This window comes from Gouania willdenowi, chromosome 3 (assembly GCF_900634775.1).
Source record: "Gouania willdenowi chromosome 3, fGouWil2.1, whole genome shotgun sequence".
Lineage (NCBI taxonomy): Eukaryota > Metazoa > Chordata > Actinopteri > Blenniiformes > Gobiesocidae > Gouania > Gouania willdenowi.
Genome location: NC_041046.1, coordinates 7,869,474 through 7,888,571, shown reverse-complemented (window position 1 = coordinate 7,888,571; position 19,098 = coordinate 7,869,474). Strand labels below are relative to the sequence as shown.

Here is a 19,098-nt window from a genome sequence, read left to right as displayed (position 1 = left end):
TCCCACTAACCATCCTTTTATAAATGGCCTCTGACATGTGTGGTGCCTGCTCTGCTCGTGTGGTAATGAACGTCTCTGAAGCCCCTGAGCTTCAGTGGTACTGAGAGCATCTCTCTCTCTCTCTCTCTCTCTCTCTCTTTCTCTCTCTCCCTCTCTCTCTCTCTCTCTATGAGGGTTTAATCATCTAATCATGGAAGGAGGGACTCATGGTCTATTTATGTCCCCACTTCCCTTCATAAACAATGATGTTGCTCATTCTTTACATCATGCCTTTATTTTTTGTGCTGCATCATTTATTCCCTAAAATATATTCCAGTGTTTCCTTCTAGAGCATAGGTGGGCAAACTACGGCCCGCGGGCCACATCCGGCCCGTTGGTCTTTTTAATCCGGCCCGCCGAAGCCAAAATAAACAATTAAAACACAAAATGAACCGTCTTGCTCCGTCATTTCCCAGCCAATCAACACGCAGAACACAACAAAGACGAACAGTTGCAGAGAAAGCTGCACCTAACAATGATGCCTTCATGGCCATGGGAAACCACAACACTCGTTGAATAAACTACATTGGGTCTCAGTCCGTTACAATATCATAATTATGACTGCATTCCTTTGACTTAGTCCTGTGATGCCTGACATCCTACTAGGTATGGACAGAATATGTAAGATGAGGAAGAAAGCAGAGTAAGATTGGTCGCCGACATAACACGGGATCACGCGGTGTCGCGTGAATACACCTGGCTCACAAGGCAGCGTAGCGCCTTGTGAGCCAGGTGGAGGTTGACGGAGCAAAACCGCGGCGCTGACACAGCGATACACATCAACAACAATGAGTGGCCCAAATAAAAGAAGAGTTAACAGTGAGTGTTTAATAATGAATGGAAAAGTAAATACTTTTCACTGAAGTCCTGCAAAACGCTGTATGCTTTATTATTGGCAAAGAAACTTTTGCGGTTTTAAAGGAATAAAACATCCGCCGTCACTTTTCCTCCAAACATGCTGCTAATTATGCTAAAAACCATTATTAACAAATTATGTTGGAGGGTTTTTTCATGCAAATACTTTTTATTTAACTAAATGAAACTCTATCTGTATTAAAAAAAACAAATGTAAAAAGTGCAGTAGAAAACCAAAAAAAAAAAAAAAAGAAATACATTCAGTACAAGTATGAAATCAACTAACGGGGAATAAGTATCATCATGTTTCATAATGCAAGTATATTTCATAAATAAATCAAAACTGAATAACTAAATGAAATGATTTACCTGCATAAAAAAACAAATATAAAAGTACAGCAGTCCAAATATTCAGGAAACAACAACACTTTGTTTACAAACTGTGCCAAAAAGCTTAAGAAAACAAAAAAGTAAATAAATGTTTTAAATCAGATAATAAAATTTTGTTTCTGGTTCCACTTCACATGCCGACGTAAATCATTATGTTTGCATTTTAGTTTCACGTTACATTTTGATCCCAGTCGCATACCTTATGTAGTCTTAAATTAATGATCTTTTAATTTCTGATACATTTTAGGATTCTAAATTTGCCTAGTGATGATCTTTATTGTCAATGAAGAAAGGGTTTTTAAGAAGATTGGCATGAAATTGAAAATTTCAACCTGTCATGTTTCTATTCTCCACCACACACATTGAGAAGCACTGCTCTATTAACAGACCTGTCTCTCCTTAAATGTACAAACATTTCTTTAGAATTGGGGCTAAATTTGGGTGAAAGTTGCAAATCTGTAGTGCATATGGTTGATTTGTTATGAAATTTTATAAATTTGAACTTTAGACAAGAAGAAGAAGAATGTATATATGCATCGGATGCTGACCCGGCCCGTCTGTCAATTTTTAAAAGTCCATGTGACCCCTGAGCCAAAAAGTTTGCCCACCCCTGATCTACATCATCACCTGGGGGAGACATGACACTACTACTACTACTACTACTACAGAGCTGCCAAGCCTCACCCTTTGAGTGTGACAGTCACGCAATTTGACCCATTCTCACACCACACCCCACACTTGACATTTCTCATGCTTATATTTCCCCATTCAATACTCTATTTTTTTTCTTCCTGATAATAAAATTGGGTCCTCACGGCTTGCCGTAGTTTGAGGAACTCCGATTGACTGACCAAGATAACCAATCCCAGACCAATCCATGTCTCCTGTGTGCCTATATCTAACCAACCACGGCAGGCACCACGCAATAATAAACCAATCAGAAGCAACGTAAGGCGGGTCTTGACGAGCCATCTCTAACTGGTATCTTTCTAACACAACACGTGCCAAGTCGTCGTCATGCTTTCAAAAAGAAACAAAGTTTCTAGAGCAGTGATTCTCAACTGGTGGGTCGGGACCCAAAAGTGGATTGCGGACCTGAACTGGATGGGTCGCGGATAGCTAGTCAAAAATAAATACTTAACGTCTCTCAAGCTGGACTTGTCTTATTTTGAAAGAAACTTTTCTTTTGACAGGCATGCTGTGAAATGCATGTTGCACAGGAAATAATATAGATTTAAAAAAGATTATATATGTGTGTTTTCAACATCTGTTTTTGAAAAACTTAGTTTGGTTGACTGAATTCTAAAAAAAGGTGGGTCGCGATTTAATGACCGTGGCAAAATGTGGGTCCTAAGGTAAGACCAGTTGAGAACCCCTGTTCTAGAGGACAGACGCTGTCTGAGACGGTATGTAACTACCCAATTTTGTTCACTGTTTATATTGGTGTGTGTGAGTGCGCACCTCGGTATCTGTCCTCCTGGTTGTTGTCAGCCGCACGTGTACATTCTCCGTCACGGGTTGTTGAAATGTGTGAGGCACAGCACGTTTGTGAGCAATTTCATATGGTTCCAACCTGTGGCTCTGGAGCCTAATGTGGCGCTTTGACTCTTATGCAATGGCTCCCTATAGCTTTAAAAGAATTATTGAAATAAAGAGTTTTTTTTTTTTACAGAGGCTATTAATGATTTATGAAAAAAATCATCTGTATATAACATTGTATTCATGTAAACTGAGATGTGTAAGAATTTGAAAATGCAAGAGCTGTTTTATTTCTTGATGTCAATTTATTTTATTTTATTTTAAACTGTTTTTAAGTTTTCATTTACATGATCAATAAAAATAAAATCAAACATTATTCTATATAATTTTAACTGTATATAATTTAATACACTGTATTGTCTTTATTAAGAAGGTATTTTTATTGCCTACAGGAGGACTTTAATCCAGGTGAGATGAGGCAAAATGGTTCCTTAGAGTAAAGGTTGCTGACCTTTTTGTACTGCTAAAAGTTTAATAAGTTAATATTTCATAGTTATTTAAAATCATTCCCGTGATCCCAAACCTCCTTTATTTCACGGGTCACAAAGTCCACTTCCTCCTCCGTCTCCGTGACTGTGCTCACGGGAGCTCTCTGAATAGATAGTCTGAAACCGTCAGCCACTGGTGAGTCTTTTGCCGACAAGTTTTCTCTTCATTAAACCAGGGGTCATCAACCTTTACACTAAAAGGAACCATTTTGCCTCATCTCACCTGGATTAAAGTCCTCCTGGAGCCAAAAAAATACCTTCTTATTAAAGACAATACAGTGTATTAAATTATATACAGTTAAAATTATATAGAATAATGTTTGATTTGATTTGATTAGATTTTTATTGTTCATGTAAATGGAGACTTAAAGACAGTTGAAAATAAATTGACATCAAGAAATAAAACAGTATCTTGCATCTTTAAATTCTTAAGCATCTCAGTTTACATGACCACATTGTTATATACAGAATATTTTTTTTATAAATCATTAATAGCCTCTGTAAAAAAAATTACTTTTTATTTCAATAGTTTTTTTTAAAGCTATAGGGAACCATTGCATAAGAGTTAAAGAGCTACATTAGGCTCCAGAGCCACAGGTTACAGACCACTGGTTTAAACCATGTAACTGTCCGTGTAATTTCTCACTAACGTGCTGTGTCTCACGCATTTCAACAACCTGCGACGGAGAATGTACATGCGCGCTGCTGACGGCAACCAGGAGGACAGATAGCGAGATGCACACACACACACACACACACAAACACACACACAAATATAAACACTGAACAAAATTGGGTAGTTACATACCGTCACAGACGGCGTCTGTCCTCTCGAAACTTTCTTTCTTTCTGAAAGCATGACAATGACTCGGCACGTGTTGTGTGAGAAAGATACCAATTAGAGACGGCTCGTCAAAACCCGCCTTACATTGCTTCTGATTGGTTTATTATTGCGTGGTGCCTGTTGTGGTTGGTTAGATTTAGGCACACAGGAGACATGGATTGGTCTGGGATTGGTTTTCTCGGTCAGTCAATCAGAGTTACTCAAACTGCGACAAGTCAATCAATCAATCAATCTTTTATTTGTATAGCGCCAAATCATAACCAATGGTATCTCAAGACACTTTACAGTAGAGCAGTCTTAAGGACGGACTCTTCATTTTATGGATACACACATATGCATATATACGTATATACACATACATATGTATCCCACACCCAACATGAATTCATCATGGCGGCAAGGAAAACCTTCTGTTAAGCAGGAACCTTGTGTGGATCCCATTCCTATGATGAACAGCCATCCACGTTATGCTGTGTTGGGTGTGTGCAGAGGAAAGGGTGGAGACAGAGTTGTGAGGACTAAAGTTTATTATCAGGAAAAAAACAAATAGAGTATTGAATGAGGAAATAAAAGCGTGAGAAATGTCAAGTGTGGCGTGTGGTGTGAGAATGGGTCAAATTGCATGACTGTCACACTCAAAGGGTGAGGCTTGGCAGCTCTGTAGTAGCAGTAGTAGTAATAGTAGTACAGGGCTCTCGAGTTTTGAACTCAGTTCAGAGTGAGACTTTGGCTGCGGCGGCGGTTTAGGTAGAAATCTGATTAAAGACAAATTTGTACAAACAAAACTATTTAGTTATCATTTTTATATTTCTTAGTGCAGGGGTGCTTATTGTTACACACACACGCACAGGGTGCCCTTCAGACAACTCGGCCAATCAGATCGGGCAGGTAGGCGGGCTGCTGTACTTAGTTAGGTTGCACGGAAATGTCCGTGTTTCAACTGATAAGAGCCCGGCCCGAACTCGTGCTTCATTTTTTATTTATTTATATTAATATTATTTTTTAATAAACACAAAAACACTTCTATATTGTTGTGGTATAATTTCTAAAGTGATTTCTGCTAGTGGTGGGAAGGGATATTGACGGCGTTGTGTTGCGTTTTGTTGTTTAGCGCTCACATTCACTGAATATTATTTGCTGATTTTGCTCATTCCTCACTTGCTGCTGGAGCACAGGGAACAAATATGATTGGTGCTTCAGTCAGGTCTGCGCTCCACACATGGGCTGCCCAGTCTACTCTGCATACTGTAACAAACTGGATTTTATGTTCTGGTTATGTTCCACTTGTGTGTATTCATTGGTTAACTGATACTTCCCATGGCTGAGAAGGCATCATGGTTACGTGCAGCTTTCTCTGCCAGTGTGTGTCTTTGTTTACATGTGTTCTGAGTAAACAAACTGGGAGGGACTGGGAGGCTGGGAAAGGGTGGGCATTAGTATGTGTTATATCTTATTTTGTATCAAAATAATCATTTTAGGACTTTCTGCTTTTACTTTTCAGAAAAGCATGTAAAGCACAGTTAGATGTATTGCTGAGTGCATTCTAACCCAGACCTTCCCCATAACAAGCCACACTATAGAACTCACTCACACGTGCTGTCCCTTACAGGTGAAAAAGCCAAAAGTGGCATATATTGTGCAGTTGTTTATTAATAAATGAGTCTGTGTAGCATTTTGCATCAGCAAATTTAACCCAGAATTGTCTTTCTGGTCAGACTTCATTTGAAATAAAACTGAGATTTAAAGCATATATCACCATTTTGAGAAAAAATATTGAGATATGAGTTGGTTCATATCGCCCAGCCCTAGTAGGAATATTCACAGCATTTCAATGTCAACAAAGGAAAGCTTACCAGATTCTAATCACATAATTGTATTTAGTAAGTTGTTGACAAGTGGATATTTTAGATTTCTTGTACACCTATCTTAAAATATAAGGGATACTGGAGATTGGTTGGGTGGGTGGGACGGTTTGTAGCGGGCACCAGAAAATGTCATGTCCACAGGTTCACCTCAAGGCGGTGTTTTGTCTGCCCTGTTATACATCTTGAATACAAATTATTGTTTTCGCCTCAGACGATTCTGTCATTGTTAGCCTGCTCAGTAATGACGAAGTCATGGACAGGTTGTTGATGATTTTATATCCTGGTGCGCAGAAGCCTTCCTCCAAATCAATGTCACTAAAACAAAAGAGGTTTGTATTGATTTTAAACTCCACCCCCAGATCCAGTTTGTAGCATGGTTAGCAACCAGCCAGTTGAGATTGTGATCAACTACAAATATCTTGGCACAATAATTGACAACAAACTAAAATTTGATACAAACTGTGAAAAGATCCTGCAAAAAAGGCCAGCAACGTCAAATTCAATATTGACAGAAGCCTGTTGAAAATGTTTTATAGCGCTTTTAATGAATCTGTCCTTTCCTCCTCTTTTCTTTGCTGGTTTGGTAACCTGGCCAACAGGGACAAGAACTCCCTAGTGAGAATTTGTACGTTCTGCATCTAAAGTGGCTGGGGTCAAATTCAGGAGTCTGGATGAGGTTTCAGATACTGAAGAAATCATTAGATACTGAAGACCATCTGTATGAACTCATCCTCTCTACCCAGAATACAGACTGCTCCCCTCTTTCTCCTGACTAGCTGTTCCCCCAGCCACTAAAAATAGATATAAGCTCTCTTTTGTGCCGCTCTCCATCAAGATCTTAAACACAGAGGAAAGAAGTAGGTAACCAGGATAAACTGCTGCTTTAGTCTCAGTCTGTGCATTGATTTATTTATTTTAATGTTAGGTAGTGGTCAACTTCCCCTGATGTTGTGCTCTGTAAAGTTTAAACAACACACATTTGCTTCTAAAGTAATTGCTGCTCTCACCTCTTAGTTGTTTTATGATGTATGTTATGTGTATGTTGCCCTTCAAGGGACAAGTGAAGTGAATAGGTTGTCTATTCTTACTCGAGGTGTTTATCTGTTTACATTCCTTATTCATGTTTGTGAACACTTTGTAACATTAAATGTGTATACGGTCTAGAAGAGAAACGGTCATTTCATCAGACGGTATCTAACTCTAAGAATGCTCCCTTCTCTTTCACAATAGATTTAAGTAAAACCTTAAAGACAAGACTATAGGTTATTTACATAACCCTGGTTCTCTGAGTAATATAAGTGAGATATCTCACTATGGGATATATGCATCCGTGTCATATCTCAGAAGCCCTATCTCATTATGCCAATCCTGATTGGCTGGTGAAATGTATTAATCCGCTGCAGGTTGTCCTGCCTACTTTAAGTAGAGAGGGCGGAGAATGCAGCACTGTTCAATAATTCAATTCAATTCAATTCAAGGTTCTTTATTGTCAAATATGCCCCATGTTAAACATACAGCACAGATGAAATTGCAATCCCCCCCCAACCCCCAGTGCAAACCTGCAGTGCATAAAAAGAGCACTTAAAACACACAACAAACACACAAAAAAAAAAAACAACTAGCAATACTATACAACAAATAACTTAACTAAAGACATACGGACAACAAATAACAAATAACGAACAACAATGAGGTAGAATGTGGATAAATTACTATGAGGTAGAATATAAATAAATTACAGTATTAATAATATAAACAGAGTGCAGATGAAGTTAAAAAGTGAGGTAGTGTGCAAATAGCATAACAATACAATGACGGCTGTGCAGAGTTTAGAGTGCGTGAATTAGTGGAGCACGCAGGGGGTGGAGGTGGAGGGGGGTGATGCCAGGTCCTGTAGGGGCAGACTGTGGCAGGATGAAGGGGGGGGGGGGGTGGAGGGCAGAGGGGGCAGAGGGGTGAAGGAGGGTAGACAACTGAGGGCAGAGGGTGGAAGGAGGCGGAGGGGGGATGGAGGCAGGGGCAGGAAAGGGAAAGGGGATGAGTGGACGAATGGGAGGGAGAGCAGGGAGGGAGTTGAGTCTCCTGACAGCCTGGTGGAATAAACTGTTCTTGAGCCTGCTCGTTCGAGCACGGAGACTCTGCAGTCTCCTCCCAGATGGCAGCAGGCTGAAGAGGCTGTAGGACGGGTGGGTGGGGTCACCTGCAATCCTGGTGGCTTTGCGGGTGAGACGTGAATTGTAAATGTCCAGAAGGGGGGGAAGAGAGACACCAATGATCTTCTCAGCTATTCTCACGATGCGCTGCAGAGACTTACGGCAGGACACGGTGCAAGCGCCGTACCACACGGTGATGCAGCTGGACATGATGCTCTCAATGGTGCCACTGTAGAATGTGTGCATGATGGAGGATGGGGCTCTTGCTCTCCTCAGTTTGCGGAGGAAGTAGAGGCGCTGATTAGCTTTTTTGGCCAGTGATGCAGAGTTGAGGCACCAGGACAGGTCTTCGGAGATGTGCACACCCAGGAACTTGGTGCTGCTCACCCTCTCCACTGCAGCACCGTCGATGGTCAGAGGAGCATGCTGGGTGTGCGTTCTCCTGAAGTCCACAACAATCTCCTTCGTCTTCTCAACGTTCAGATGGAGATTATTGTCCTTGCACCACGAGGCCAGCCTGCTCACCTCACTCCTGTAGATTGACTCATCGTTGTTGTTGATGAGACCCACCACATAAGCAATCCTCTTCTCACTCATTCAGCAAGAAGGGCTGTCTGGTGAGACATCTCACTCATATTACTCAGAGAACCAGGGTTATGTAAACGACCTATAGTTCTTTTTCACAACATTCGTTTCTATGTCTCACTATGGGATATGGACGCTCCTGTATTGCAGACAAGCTTATCGTGTGCTATACCAGCCCGCAGGGTAAGAACTGTTCTGATCAGGACAGAAGAACTGCCCTTGCCACACACGGAGCGGAAACATCCAGCCGGTAAAACCGGACGAAAGCGAGGGGCCAATTTGCCGCCGCACAAATATCTTGAATAGACACTCCCCTGAACAAGGTTGTGGCTAAATGGACCATATCTGATCCACAAACTCCGTGTTAAGCATTCATTCCCCGTAAATCAATGCCTCCCTGGGCAGCAGTTCTGTGCCTGCGTTCAGGGCTCCCGGGATGTGTGTGCCCCTCAGTGAAAGGAGTTGACCACAACTCCACAGGATCATCCTGCGTGCTAGCAGTTGCAACTGACGGGAGCACAATCTACCCTGACGGTTGTTGTACGCTACCGTACCGAGAGAAACACTGCTGAAAGCTCCGTAATTGATACTAGAGCGCTGGAGGCTCACATCCTAGGTGGAGATACTGCAGTGTATCTGGAACGTGTCTCCTCCATCGAGGATAAACAATTATCAATTAGTGATCATTCATTCTGAATAAAATCTAACACCACTGTTGCTGTATTAAGAATCTAATAGAAGCTGTGTTTACTGTATGTTTCTCAATCATATTCATATTTTCCAAAAATGTTAATTCTGTTAGGGGTAAATTGACTTATCTTTAAACTTCCAGATCCGTCCCTCCTTATTTCCCTCCTTTTCCCCTTCTTTTCCCTGAAGCTTCCGTCGCCCCTTTGATCACAGCTTCACAGCAGTCTCAGACTCCTCCCTCTCAGCTTTAAGGTCACGTTGAACCCTCTCTTTAGGAATCCTGATTGATCGGATCCTTTTTATCTCCTCCAGATTAGAATTTCCCATTTCTCTGGAAACATATGTTGTAACACCACATTTTTCAAATTTCCATTCAATCTATTTTCAAAACACTTCCCTCAATCCTGTCGTGACTTGGCCATCAGCTGGAGAGGTGAAGCTGAGAACAGTCTGTGGAAGCTGCTGACCCAGTAACTTAAACCATCTTATCAGGAGATCTACAAATGTACTAGGGTCAGACAATGCTACCCTAGGTGGTTTAAACCTTTAACTCTCTACTGGTAATCATCACGTTCTTCATCCCTTTTCTCTTCTTTCCGTTCTCTTTTTCTGTCTCTTTCTTCCTCTAAATCATTTGTCTACCTATCATTCTCCTCAAACCAAATGTCAAGTTGTCCTTTCCTGCTATCAACAACTAATGTAATCTATACAGTCATCCTTGACCCATGTCATGACCAAGTCAATTTGACAAAAATTCATAATTCAAATCAAAATATCTATTCCCTAATAAAACCATTAAACCCAATCATAGTTTATATATATATGATGTGATATTATGACCTATATTATTACAGTAGTGATGTTTTCCTAAGAAAACTTCTAATGTTCAAATTTTCACAAAGATCTAACAGTGCTGATGAGTTCTAGGATGTAACCCAGGATTCTTTAGGAAAGAAACATTCATAATCAAATTTTCCTCAAGTATTGCAGTTGAAAATTGTAGTAATTTCTCAATTAGAACTGAAGCGCAGCTATACTCAGATTGAATGAAAACGTCATCAGAGACCATCCCAGCTCTTCTTTGTTGAAGAAAACTGTTGACACAGTGCCAGGGGTGGAGCTTTAGAGGGAGCTTGGAGGGCAGTACACCCCTGGGGCCAGAATAGGAGTTAGGACTTAAGGGAGCCAGGCCCCTACCACTGCTCAGGGGAGCTAGAGAAGGCGGGCCCTCCCATGACTTGTGCCCAGAGGCACACAGAGTATGGGCAGACACCCATCATGCAGATTTATACAGGGGTTATGTAGACCCATTTTGTTTGACGTATGCATACTAAATTAGGTGCATGCGCGCGCAGGCTCGGTGCAAAAAAACCAGAGGACTGCTGAGGCGATGGTTCACGTGAGCGGACGGAGCGTTATCTCAGTCTGGATCCATTACAAACTGACCATGAAAAGCTGTAAATGGACTGATCTGCAGACGTGGGGCAGTGAGGAGGAGACTTAATGTAGAGATGGAAACTCATCCGTTAAAACTGATCAGAATACGCGGAAATACACAGAAACCTTCGTTAACAGGAGAACAGCAGCCGTCATGTCTGCCCATCCATAACAGAGACTTAATGCTTTTAGGTTTTCGTTCGTATATACACTGGGTTTTTCGCGTTTTCAGGAATGCTGCATGGGTCCCGCAATTGTTCACCTGTACTTAAAGTGAGTTTCCTTAAAGGGCCCATGTTACGCTAAACTGACTTTTCTGTGCTTTAAACATAATAAAAGTGCTATTTGGGCTTCATACACATGCCCAAAGTGTTTTTTTAATTGATTCCCTCAATTGTTAGTTAGAGGATGATTTGCTCCTCCGCTCCAATTTGATGACGCGTTCCCACTTTGATGAATTTGACGCAGCACTGAGTTGGAGAAGCCGCGCCTCCAGGAAGCTAGAAAATTGGAAAATTTTACAATCAGCACCCCATATTGCAGATCCTCTACAACAGGGATAGGCAACTGGTGGCCTGGGGGCCACATGGGGCCCTCAGTCTAATTTTGGGAGGCCCCACAATTAAACGCACAAAATTATTTGAAAAATACACAAAATGTAGGCCAAAAACACAAAAAACTACTACAAAAATAGAAAAAAAATGAAAAAAAAAAGTAAATGAAGTGATATCAAAAATGAGTCCTACAACACTTCTGTCTCCTAATTTGGTGCGTTTACACAACAGCAGGACCAAACTACACCTTCTGCATCTGCTGGGGATACGTCTTGGCCCACACCATTCATTTCGCTGACTACGGTGGCGCAACTCCTCCTACCTCTGCTGTTCTGGATGCCTTTAAAGCATAGTAGGTTTTCCTTTACATTAGCTCCCAAAAGTCCAATGTATATGTTGTATATTTTATCTGTACATAACTGGTGTTTGATATATTTTGCATTCTGTCTTCTTTTGCATGTTTTGTATTTTCTTTGGGTTTGAGTTTGTTTTGTTTAATTCATTTACACTATTTTAAAGAAACGATCAGCCTTTTAAATAAATCTGTTAAATAAAAACTATACTTGTTATAATTAAAGGTCCTGTCTCTGCCCCATGATTAAAAGGTAAAACGAACCTATCTGCCTTTGTGCAGGGTCCTAGGCTTACCCTAAGTGGCGTTGTCACTCAGTAACCTGCAGTTCCCTCATCATGACTATTTAAATAGTCTTTCATAGCCAGCGTAGTCATTCAATACATATTTATTGCACATCAAAATCTCAAGTGGGCTTTCTATAATCTGACAAGCTCGAGGTTTATAATCCAAAGAATACTTGGCAGATTTTACTGGAAGCACAGATTAATCGAACTAAACTTGTGCAGAGATTAAAAGGCATTGTTAAAGATGCTCTAAAAACTGATCAAATCACATTGTGTGTAAACAATAGCTTTTATCACAGTGTATGGACACAGTGAGACACTAAAAATAGTCTCTGGTTCCTGACTGCCGTGGACATTTTGGACTTTTAAAGGGAACCGAAAATAATCAGAACACTTTTTATTATTTTTTCAACTCTAAATATTACTTCAGGATATTGATGTAGTAACTAGTAACAACAGGATTATACAACTCTTTTTAGTGGATGTCAGTAGATAAAAAATAAAAAAAAAGAAGAAGAAGAAAAGATAAAGAAAATAGAAATAAACTGTTGGACTGAGAGGAGCGTTAACAATAAGGACAGGTTAAGGCTTAGACTTTGCTCCCATCTAGTGGCAAACTTAGAACCTACAAAAAGCCCTAAATGGTCTTGATCATATTATTATATACAGCATGGCAGGGACCTGGACAAAGTCTGAGTTTTTGTTGTGGGCACTGCATCCAGCCCCAGTTTGATCTCATGGGTTCAGACTACATCATAGTGTAAATAAACATAAGCAGCTACAATATCTTTGTGCAAATTAATACAAATACTTGATGAACTTTGCCAATATATTTTTACAAATATATATTTTTTTTATAATTTTTATAATTATATCAGTTATAGCTGATGCTTGTTCCTTTAGCCTATGAAACACTGATGCATCCTTTACCAAAGGAGACGAGATAATGCTCACCCACAATTCTTTGCGACAACACAATTTAAAGGGACCCGCTCATCTGAGCGTTCACGGAAACTTACGATGAGTGAAAAGGGAAGCAAATTATGTAAATTACCATACAATAATATGATATGAACAACTTTAAATAATATGAAACCCATATCTTATGATATGTAAGCCTTATTATCAGATTATAATTGTCATAAAACAGAGCACTCAAAAAGGGATCAGAGACTTTTATAGCCATTATGTCTTTTCCTTTGATTTACATTCAAACCTTGTGATTTTTTAGATTTTATCAGGAGAAAGTGTTATAAATGCGCTTTTAGTAGTCCATTTTCAGAAATGTGTAGTTTTTTTTTGCGTGCAATCCGCACGTCAAGTGTGTTGGCCGTGCGAGCGAGCTCCCGATTTCACGCATACCCGCACATTCGCAAGAGTTGAAAATATTGAACTCCTGCGGCTGTTTCGCATGACGAAAGCCAATCAGAGTCTTTGTTGACAATGACATCAGGCCGTCAACACAGACACTGTCTGTTCACTCATTCAACCATGGAGTAGAAGCTGTGTGTGACCACCTGGAGGTGTATGACACGGCCTTTATAACCAGGACTGGACTAGGAAGGATTTGGTGTGAAGGAGAATCAGCGAGGAGGTGGTAGTAGCAGGTAAAAGTTCTCTCTGTAGCATTGAGCTAGGATAGCATTAGCTGCTGATCACACCGGCTTTTTTCACTGGTGGTTTATGTTTATGAGAGGAGAAAAAGGAGTGCAGCTCCTCGCTTCAGCAGGCAGAGAATCTCACCGAGTTGGATGTGTCACTGGTGGGCGTGGCTTCTCTTCAGACATACCTATGATGCAAATGGGACATTTTTTGATCCTGCGGACCCTGCGGTACGTTTCGTGCAGCAGATGCGTCCAGTGCCGCAGAAGACGCATTGAGTGTGAACGCAGCATAACCTTCAACGCCGGTGGATTATTATGTCATCTAGTGGAAGTGAGTATGATTGTCAAAACAAACGTGATGGCCTTTTTCTAATGAAATAATAAAACATTTTTAGGGACACAAGCTTTGATTGAGCTTCTGTCATAACATAGGCACTAAAAATGCTGAGAGAAAAACAAATATGCTTAAAAGCAGGGTCATTCCAGAAAAGGAACATGGACATTTTGGCTTCAAATATTTTGAAAAATAAATCTTCTCGTTGTCAGTTTTCTGTTATATATTCATCATTAATAGGTATTAGAATATGAAAAGCTTGAATGGCTCATCTCAGGCATCAAAGGCATAATTTTTACCTCTGCCAAGCGTGAAGCGTAGAAGCAGCGCAAAGCGCAGAGCGGAAGGTTATGTTTTACCCTCCGTTTATCTGTCTGCATTTATCTGTCTGCGTTCATCCATCTGCGTTTGTCTGTCTGCGTTCATCCGTCTGCGTTCATATGTCTGCGTTTCTCCTTCTGCGTTCATCCGTCTGCGTTTATCTGTTTGCGTTTATCCGTCTGCGTTTATCCGTCTGCGTTTATCTGTTTGTGTTTATCCGTCTGCGTTTATCTGTCTGCGTTTATCCGTCTGTTAGCAGGAGAACTTAAAAAGTTATGAAAGGATTTGGATGAGATTATCAGGAAAATTGATAAATGGGACAAGGAACAGGTGATTACATTTTGGTGATGTTCTGGCTACCAAAAGAATGTATATATATATATATATATATATATATATATATATATATTCATTTTCCCATCCACACTGTGGAACTTCTGTAAAATTCTGACATCATCACTGTTGATGATTGTGCACTGTGGTTTAATAAATATTTTGGCAGAGGTCTGTGCTCTACGAGTGCTTTTCCAGTTATTACATGTTTCATTTGTTATTTGTTGTCTTTGGTGCAACCCTGTTACCAACATTCAGATACCTGGAAAGATACATTAATTAATTTCTAAAAATATAAGGAATTTACCATTAGGCACAGAAAGTAACATTCTAACTGAATAACCACTTGATTTCAGAAATTATTTGATTTAAATAACATTCAGTAATTTTTCAAATCTAACTTTCCCAACTTTTCAATATTGGCATGTTTCACTTTACTTATTCCAGTATTTATTTTCAAATAATTATTCTAATACATAATACCATGATCTAATCCTTGTGAGCTAAGAAATTCACATGTGATTATTTTTCTCTTAAAATGATGTGGTAACAGGGTTAAAACAAGAGTAACAGGATGCGTAAAGTCACAGGGTTGAATAGTTGCACTACTTTTGATCATTATATACATGTGTAAAATAAAAGCTCAAGACCACATAAATGTCATTTTACTTTTATTCTGCATTAATATTTACTGTCTGCAGTTTCAGGAATTTTCATGTTATTTGCACCAACATTTTACAATCCACCAACATTGGCTGCACATCTCAGTAGAAATGTAGTGAGCAGGACAGACGGATGTTGGTCTGCTCAGCCACAAACTTCCATTGGAGCTTCTTCAATTAATCCAAAAAACTCCTTCTGCATTTCCTTTTTCCATGTTTCACTGTTTGCTTTTATTCCAGTGGTGATAGTGCTCTAACCATCACAGACTAAGATAAACCATTTATCTTAGTCTGGCACCAATTTTATTGTATTCCTTCTTCTCATAACAGCAGAAATGTTTATTTCCAAGGCTTCATTCATTTATTCATTGTCCGAGCCTCTTGCTTCTGTTCAGGGTCGTAGGGTTTTGCTGGTGCCGAGCTCCAGCACTCAAGGTGTGTTAGACAGGGGTACACCCTGGGCAAGGCACCAGTCCATCACAGGAGAAACACAGACAACCATTCAGATTAAGATTAAAGATTAAATCGGGGCTTTCGCCTTTAATTGGCCATGTAATGTTATTACATTAATGGAATTTGTCCTCTGCATTTAACCCATCCCTGAGGAGCAGTGGGCAGCCATTTTGCGGTGCCTGGGAAGCAGTTCGGGGTGAAGGGACTTGCTCAACTTGCCTTTATCCACTTTCTTTCGCAGGAAACGCGGTCCTCTCTCATATGAGCCTTTTTATAGGATCATCTTCCCTGTTTCTACACCTTGTCTCTAAATTTTCTCTATTATTTAAGTTCTTCTGTCTCCTCTGTAGTCATCATCACCCCTGGCATGGTAGAGTTGCTGCTTTTTATTCATGCTCATTGGTACTCCACGCTATAAGAAAGAAACCTCATCTCACCTGGATTAAAATCCTCCCGGAGCCAAAAAAATACCTTCTCAATGAAGACAATACAGTGAATTAAATTCTATACAGTTAAAATTATGTAGAATAATGTTTGATTTAATTTGATTTGATTTATATTGATCATGTAAATGGCAAATTAAAAACCTGTTTAAAATAAAATCAAATAAATTGACATCAAGAAATAAAACAGTATCTTGCATCTTCAAATTCTTACACATCTCAGTTTACATGAACACAATGTTACTGTATATAAAGAAGATTTTTTTTGAGTTAATGTATTTGAAAGGCTACAAAAAGTAACTTGAATTTGTCAACACATGATCATGTGATCAACACATGCTAAATGCTCTTTTCTTGCCACACATAAAACATGCATATTTAACCTGCACATTGGTCGTTAAATAAATCTGTTCCCACACAATTAAAATCTCTATTTTCTTCCAGAATAGTGTTTTTGTTGGTTTAGTTTTCTTACCAGGGATTTAAAACTCAAGGTTAGCCACAGGTGCAGGAAAGTTGATGGTCTGTAGATGTTGCAGGAGGTGAAGTAGGAAAGTGCTGAGTCATTGCACAATGTGATTTATTTTAGGTTAACATAATTGTTATATCTTGATTTTATTTGTCATTAATCATTAATAGCCTCTGTAAAAAAAAAATTAAAAAAAAATATATTCATTTCAGTAGTTTTTTTTTAAGCTGTAGGGAGCCATTGCAAAAGAGTCAAAAAGCGACATTAGTCTCCAGAGCCGCAGGTTGCAGACCCCTGCACTATATTAACATTAATTCATTATAATGTTAGCTTTTTCTCTTAGATAACTGTTGACCAAGAGGACAAACTTACTTAAGTAAATTTCAAAAAGAAAGCAAATTTGTTATCTTGATAATTTGCGCCAGTGTTGCGTGAGAAATAATAATGACAATGTAATGTGATTTATTAAAGAATGGACATGAACATGAATTTTGAGCCCCAGTAATATGTCTTTGTGTTACGTGCACCCCGATTATGCTGTGAAAGTCAACTAAGAAGAGGCAATCAGATGGTAGTGTGAGCACTCTGTTAAACTTCACACCAAAATAAACACAGCTGACGGCGACCGACTTCTCACCTGAATTACATCACGTATCACCTTCCACAACCCAGCTATTTGTGTGAGATCTTCCCCTAGTGTCCACCACAATATCTTCTTTTTTATTTTTAATGTGTACCTTGTTATTTAAAGATGGAAGAGAACATAGGTTATCCTTCATGTTTTATTATAGCATTCACTCAAATGTCATGCAGTGTTGTATATTAAATGCTGAGTGTTGTGTCACTGAATTGATATCAACTTTGGATAACCAGGATGTTTGTAAATAAAAAAGAGCAAGACATTCATATTCTAGGCTGTTAAAAATCCTCTTTCATGTGTAAATAAACCCCTCATTTTTCATACACAAAATAAAAAACTCACAACAGACAAGTATAATTTTCCATGCTTTTAATATATATGAGGATAGATTGATTGTATTATAACAGTTATTGATTATTAAAATGAAGAAATCATAAAGAAAAATAGTGACATTGTTGGCATTAACATCTGAGTTAACAATTGTAAAGCAAATTGAGTCTCTTGACATCAATGCGAGACATTCCCCGGCTTTGACCAATTGGCACGTTAGCGTTTGGGAAGGGAACAATGGTTTGTTTCCATCCATCAATGGAGAAGGCTGTGGGTCCATAGTGCATGACGGAGGTGTAGTCATAAGGAGTATTTTGGTTGTTGGTGTTCTGCTTGTCAAAGTTGTAGGCCATCTGTCGGTCAATGTTCTGCCACATGATGTTGACGTACCTGTCGCGGTCGCTCCTATTATGCTCGTGTCTGAAACCCAGAGCGTGGAGGACCTCGTGCTGGACGGTGCTGTGGTAGAGGCAGCCATGTTTGTTGAGGGACAGTATCTGGGCTCCTCCCTGCCGGCCCAGACTGGAGTAACAACCGTTTTGGCTCTCAATGCGGATGTAGTCATACTGGTTGGAGCGAGGAACAAATCGGATGCAGCTGCTGCTGTGGAAGGACCTCAAACCCCTCTCGATAGTTTGGACTTCCCGGCCTGTAAACTGCCTGCTCAAAGTGTAGGCGATTGTCACTTTGCCGTCACGTCCTTTCTGCCACAAGCAGCTATTGGACCAACATCTGATGGCATTTCTGGTTTTGGGAGGTATCAGATCACCTTCTACCAGGAGCTCACTGGTTTCATTGTTGACTTTCAGGATACTGTAGCTCACGTCTTCCATGCTTTGGTCAGCTTCTTCATCTTGTTCCTCTTCCTCAGTGAGGGGGTTGGCATGAGAAAGGCTGAGCAGAAGCAGCATCAGGAGACTGGCTGAAAGAGTCATCTTAGTGCTGGTCCTTTCACTGCACAACTTCAGTGTACGGGCTTGGAGAATTATGTTGGTTTCTACATTGTTCAGGCACTTTATACTCTTCTATGTAGGTGTTTCTGCCAAAGGGATTATGGGCTGGAGTCCGTGCTGCAAGGCCTGAGTACACTTCTGAAGGGAGGAACTCACAGATAAACCAACAGATTCAACAAACTTTGTAGTTTCTGTCATTAAGTGGATGAACTTAGCTCTACTAGTTGACCTGTGTTCAGGTAATCACATGATGTGCTTTTTATCAACAAGAACCACAAATGTCAAGAGGAAAGAAAAGAAACACATTTTTTTATGAACTTTTTCTGTTAAAAGTTTTAACTGTAAATTGTTTAAAATAGTTATAATCAGTGAACTTTAATGCTTTTGATGAAATGAATGACAGCCCAGACTGCATTCATTTTTGATCTCCTAAAGCTGCCATCTGTTTTTCTTTCTTTTAGTAAGTGTTTGTATAATA

The 19,098-nt window shown here is 39.8% G+C and overlaps 1 protein-coding gene across 1 annotated transcript; it reads right to left on the bottom strand.

Annotated features, from left to right (window-relative positions):
- Positions 1-17,810: 17,810 nt before the first annotated feature.
- Positions 17,811-18,602, bottom strand: LOC114455427 (high choriolytic enzyme 1-like). Its single transcript, XM_028436664.1, has one exon. The coding sequence runs from the start codon at positions 18,600-18,602 to the stop codon at positions 17,811-17,813; it is 792 nt and encodes a 263-aa protein (XP_028292465.1).
- Between the last annotated feature and the right edge of the window lie 496 nt (positions 18,603-19,098).

Excerpts from the sequence above, each read along its gene's own strand:
- LOC114455427 (XM_028436664.1), bottom strand. The coding sequence starts at position 18,602 with ATGACTCTTTCAGCCAGTCTCCTGATGCTGCTTCTGCTCAGCCTTTCT.